The 6,195-nt window shown below is 42.9% G+C and overlaps 1 protein-coding gene across 1 annotated transcript in view; it reads left to right on the plus strand.

The window, feature by feature from the left end:
• The first annotated feature begins 1,771 nt into the window (after positions 1–1,771).
• LOC119358153 overlaps positions 1,772–6,195 on the plus strand; it is a 172,964-nt gene continuing 168,540 nt past the window's right edge. Inside the window, exon 1 of the mRNA XM_037624833.1 lies at positions 1,772–2,102. Coding sequence (XP_037480730.1) covers positions 1,772–2,102 — 331 coding nt within the window. The remainder of the gene's footprint in view (positions 2,103–6,195) is intronic.

The following is a 6,195-nucleotide window of genomic DNA, read 5'->3' on the forward strand; positions in this document are numbered from 1 at the left end:
TGATCCCGGCAAAAGGATACCAAGGCCCATACCAACTCTGTCACCATTTTCTTTTTGGTAAGGAAAATATCAATCGAAAAAACGCTTCTTCAATGTTAGTTGGTACCATTAGTGCAATCAGATTGAATGTAGTTTTTACAAGGATTCCACATTTTTGCTTTTGTCTGTTATGTGTTCAAAAAGAAGGGGAGAATTGCAAGGGCTGAAAGTTCTGCTAGAGGATATACAAAATGAAATTGATTTGACTTCTTCGAAAGTCATGTGGGTGGTATAGCAAGTGGTCATAATTGGGCCCAAAAGAAATCTTTTACGGTGATTAAGGAGTTACAATACTTACTTTCATGCAAGTAAAACTTGTAGTTTGTTAAACCCATAACATCAATTCCTCAAGTTTTAATTCTCCACCTATTAGTCTAAGTGACCTAATCAGATCCAACTCCTTGGAGTCCCACAAAGCTACAGTAAGTCATAAACATATGAAGAAAGGTACTACAATGGCGGCCGAGGTAAATAACAGCAGATCACTGACTCATAGAAAAGCGACGTTCAGGCAGGTTTGTCAGCTTGGTTTTACGGTGAGAAGCGAGCTCTTTAAGATCACAAATTCCCGGCAGTAAGACGGTGGACAGGTGAGAAAAATTATTTGACTTTCGTTGATTCCATTTTCTATCCGTGCTTCCATTTAGGATACATATGGCTTGGTCTGACCAATAGTACTCTTAACTTCTTATTTCTAGTCACTTCAAATTTTCTACAGGAATTACAATGCACTTCAATCCGTTCCACTTTTGATTTTACAGATGGAGAACGGAGAAGGGAGACTTAATTTGGCCTCATGTTGTATAGCTTAGCATGAAAAACTCTGGTCCAATGTGATCTTCCATGTTAAGCGCTAGATCAAGACATTATATGAGGATAATTCAAAATACGCACACTAGAGATAGCATTTAAGCAAACTAGATTACTCCAAGAAATTGTAATCATAGAGAAACTTTCCCTTTTCTGGGGATAACTTGCAAATATTTGAATTGACAATGCCTTTGTTCTTTGATTGTAACAGCTCCATAGACAAGTTCTACATTGACTAGGCATCTTCAATAGATAATTATTAGATGAAAGAAATTTCGGCCCAGGTTGTTCAGGGCTGGCACTATCAAGTTGGCACCAATTTATTTCTTGTACCCTCAGTGTTTTTTATGTTAATGTGACTGTTTTACTTGTTCAACAGCCTCGCTGTTCCACACAGACAACACTCTTTTAATCTGGTACCACTTATAGGTTGTAACAGCCGCAAAGACTAGTTCTACATTCATGAGGTATCTTCAATAAATAATTGTTAGATGGAAGAAATTTCTATCCAAGTTCCTCAGGGATCAGTTTCCTGTACCATCTTAGTGTTTTTCTTATGTTATTAATGTCACTGTTCTACTTGTTCAACAGCCTCGTTGTTCCTCCCAGCTGACACCCTTCTTTTAATCTGTCTCTAGAGAAGAAAAGGGGATGATCACCTAGTCAAATATATTACTGGTGAGTAGCATATTGCTGAACATTTTGCACAGACTATTAATTTAACAATTGGCAACTTTTCTGCAGCTGCATAGATAGTATTGGCCGATGTACCTGACAAGTCCCATTGACCATGTCTCTTCCAAGTATTTGTCAACTGCTCCCCGGCCTCGTCCATATTGAAAAGCGAAGTACGCGGATCATATGAACTGGTATCTTCCTCTTCTCTGAGAAGGTTGCAGGAAGCTACAGGAACCATTTAGCCATGACAAAGCCCAATACCAGCAGCCTGTCGAGCTTCTTCTGCATAGCTTGTGCAGCTGTTGTCATCCTAGGCAGAACCTGCAGCTGCTTGCAGTTCACATACCCCAACTTCAATGCAAGCAACAGGGATGATTTCAGCTTCAGCCCTGGCTCAGCAATCTCCAACAACTCCCTGCAGATCACGCCGAACGCCGGCAACATGACCCACCGGTCGGGGAGAGTGGTGTATGCCAAGGAGACCCTCAAGCTGTGGAACAGCAAGCGCACGGCGCTCACCTCCTTCAGGACAGATTTCATGCTCAACATCCTCCCACAGAACGGGACTGGAGAAGGTATGGCCTTTGTGCTCACCAATAATCCGTCGTTGCCCAGCAACAGCAGTGGCCAGTGGCTGGGCGTGTGCAACAATCAGACAGACGGCGCCAAGACGAACCAATTAGTAGCCGTGGAATTTGACACGAGGAAGAGCTACCAGGATGACCTTGACGGCAACCATGTCGGACTCGACTTAAACAGCATCAAATCTGTTCAGCAACACCCACTCAGTAATCAGTCCATCGTCCTCTCAAGTGGGTCTGATGTATTGGTCAGGATCAAATACGATGGTGCATCACTGCTGTTTCAAGTAACTCTCGTTCAATACAGCACAAGTGGGCAGCATGTTTCCCTGTTTTTTTTTTTTGAGGGCTAACGGCAGGTGCTCTGCCTTTTCATTATAGTTCAGGAATTTACAAGGGAAAAGTCTGAAGCCCTAAGGCAGACAAAAAGATAGAGATACAGCAGATTTACAAAGCTAAGGCCTCACATTGGCCATGTCCAAGTATGCTAAGTCAGACCTGGCTAAGCAAGCCACCATATCAGCAGTTGAAGACAGGTTTTGAAATATTCTTCGGTTTCGCTCATTCCAAATATTCCAGGCAAAGTATAGCGCAGCTGCTGCCTTTTTCTGCTGCCCATAGGCAAAACTTCTCCACCAGGTTGCGATGGAGGTGAACGGCAAGGTTGCTTGAAGTTGAATGTTAGGCAGCATGGTGGTGATCTTCTGCCACACTTCCTTTGCAAATGGGCATCCACAAATCAGATGAGCGGCAGTCTCAATTGTTTGGTCGCAGAGGGAGCAGGTGTCGTTGTGTTCACATCCTCTCGCGCGAAGACGATCAGCAGTTGGCAGTCTATTTTGAGATAGAAGCCAACCAAAGAATTTGATCTTTCCCTCCACCTTTGCTTTCCAAAGGGCATTCAACTCAGGCTTCGCAATGGTTCCGATGAATTGGGCATCATAAGCAGTGGCAGCAGTGTATGATTTGCTGTCGTTCCATTTCCATTCAATGTCATCCGGTTGATCCGAGAGGTTAACCCCTTGTATCCGGTGCCAAAGGTCAATGAAACTGATCAGATCCTCAGTGGTGCTAAGTTGCTCGATTCCTTTCATCCAGCGGCCCCGATGGAGAGCAGCCGCCACCGAGGCATTTTTCCGCCTTGCAAGCTTATGTAGGTTTGGGGCGATGTCCTTAGGTGCAGAACCATTTAGCCATGAGCTACTCCAGAATTTAGCACTTTGACCGTCACCAAGCTTAACCTGTCACTAGTTCTACTGGACGACATATATCTGGTGTTTGCAGGTTCCACAAGCAACTTCATCACAAATGATATGGACCGAACCCCGTTGGCGAGATCCGGTCTGTTGTTGCGGCCCGACCTTTCACGACACTCCACTTTCAGCAGCAGTAGCCTCTCACCCGCGCACGCGATATGCACGAAAAATAGAGGGTTTGAACCTTATGGCCCAGCACGAGAAAATCAATCTCGACGATGATACTCACGCGCAAAAACAATTTCTACAAAGAAATCGCAACACAGAGGTTTTCTAAAGATTCCTCTAAAACTTGATACGGGTGTTTACCCTTGAAAACACATCGTGTCTATTTTATCAAAAATAACCTGCATTTACATTGACCGTACTATGGCTATTTATACTAGTATAGCCGACCCTTTTAACTTGACAGACAAACAATAGAACTAATGTACGTAAACAAGTCAAGCTCTTATCTCTAATTAAACTGCCTTTTATATCTCGGCATATATGATAATCTGAGGTGGACCCCAGTCCGTATCCTTTAATGAAAGCAAATCACGTACTAGCAACCTCCAAGTCTTGCCAGATTGAGGGACCTTCTTTTTACATGGAAGTGGCAAGAATAAAAACAAATTCCTTTCTTTGATTTTATTGGCTAAGTCAAATAGATCACAGATCCTATACTCCCATGTATGTACGTAGGCTCCATTAGCTTTCCAAAATTTGGAGAGTGTTTCTGTTTCCTTGCCAGACCTTGCTTGATCAATGTTGCATGCAGATGTCACGTCTTGATTTACCTCTTCACCTTGCATGTAATTACTCTCCATTAATACATGCACGTCCAGAGATTTCTCTTCCTTCTCGTTGGCGCAAAGATCAAACAAAACAATGTCTTGTTTTATTTTAACAGAAAATAATTCCTCTAACCCACTGACATGCGGTACTATTTTGCGATCATCAACGCTAACATCAGTTGCGGCCATATCATCCTCTCCTCCTTGAAACGAAACCGTCCTCGGTTTCGAATCTATCTCTTCAACAATATTTGTATTTGCAGTTTGAACGATGCTTGGAAAATTTTCAGCGGCTTCAACCTTCTTCTTCTTTACTTCTGATGCAGCTTGAGCAATGTCCCGCTTCTTGCGATCAGCCATATACTTCTCCAATGTGTACGAATCAAGTGCTACGTACTGTCCTCCACGAACAAAAGAAAATTCGCCAACCGAATGATATGTCAACTGTCTTTTATCTGTCCATGGTTTTTCTAGCAGTATTGAACATGTATGTATGTGCGTAAGAAGCACATCACACATGACCATATCGTCATATCCACATGGAATAAACCGTACCTCAACGCGATGCATGATCTTGACAAATTTGTCCTTCCACCAAAGCTCATACGGTTCTGGATGTTCAATCAATGACAAGTTCAAAGCATCAACCGTAGTCTGACTCACCATATTCATACTAGAGTAGCAATTCATCAATGTTGCACAACTCGTCGGCCCGACGCGCACACGCGTAAAGCATTGGTACCAAGGCAAGGAACGCAAGGGATCCTTCTCGACCGCCATCATCATTTGCGAGCTACAATCTTTTCTCATGATAAAAAAACTTCAATAGTAACTCAAAGAAAAATATTGTGTCGTGAACAACCTTTGCTCTGATACCACTTGATATGGACCGAACCCCGTTGGCGAGATCCGGTCTGTTGTTGCGGCCCGACCTTTCACGACACTCCACCTTCAGCAGCAGTAGCCTCTCACCCGCGCACGCGATATGCACGAAAAATAGAGGGTTTGAACCTTACGGCCCAGTACGAGAAAATCAATCTCGACGATGATACTCACGCGCAAAAACAATTTCTACAAAGAAATCGCAACACAGAGGTTTTCTAAAGATCCTTCTAAAACTTGATACGGGTGTTTACCCTTGAAAACACATTGTGTCTATTTTATCAAAAATAACCTGCCTTTACATTGACCGTACTATGGCTATTTATACTAGTATAGCCGACCCTTTTAACTTGACCGACAAACAATAAAACTAGTGTACGTAAACAAGTCAAACTCTTATCTCTAATTAAACTGCCTTTTATATCTCGACATATATGATAATCTGAGGTGGACCCCAGCCCATATCCTTTAATGAAAGCAAATCACGTACTAGCAACCTCCAAGTCTTGCCAGATTGAGGGACCTTCTTTTTACGTGGAAGTGGCAAGAATAAAAACAAATTCCTTTCTTTGATTTTATTGGCTGAGTCAAATAGATCACAGATCCTATACTCCCATGTATGTACGTAGGCTCCATTAGCTTTCCAAAATTTGGAGAGTGTTTCTGTTTCCTTGCCAGACCTTGCTTGATCAATGTTGCATGCAGATGTCACGTCTTGATTTACCTCTTCACCTTGCATGTAATTACTCTCCTTTAATACATGCACGTCCAGAGACTTCTCTTCCTTCTCGTTGGCGGAAAGATCAAACAAATCAGTGTCCTGTTTTATTTTAACAGAAAATAATTCCTCTAACACACTAACATGCGGTACTATTTTGCGATCATCAACGCTAACATCAGTTGCTGCCATATCAACAAATACGCACACTATGTGAATGTAGATCAAGTTGAGATGAAGAGGAACCGAGACATCTTCCATTTTGGGGGAGCCGAGATGGGAAGGCAAATCCACAAAGATCTGCTGAAGGAGAAACGAGAGGAGGAGGAAGAGGAGGAATGGAAGGAAGTGGAGATCAATTGGCTTCGAATTCAATTCCATCTGAGAATGCACCGCCTCATCCGCCGACCCCAACTGCAAAGTGAGACACAAGGAAGACGGCCCTAGCAATTGCA

Source organism: Triticum dicoccoides, chromosome 2A, assembly GCF_002162155.2.
Source record: "Triticum dicoccoides isolate Atlit2015 ecotype Zavitan chromosome 2A, WEW_v2.0, whole genome shotgun sequence".
Classification (NCBI taxonomy): domain Eukaryota; kingdom Viridiplantae; phylum Streptophyta; class Magnoliopsida; order Poales; family Poaceae; genus Triticum; species Triticum dicoccoides.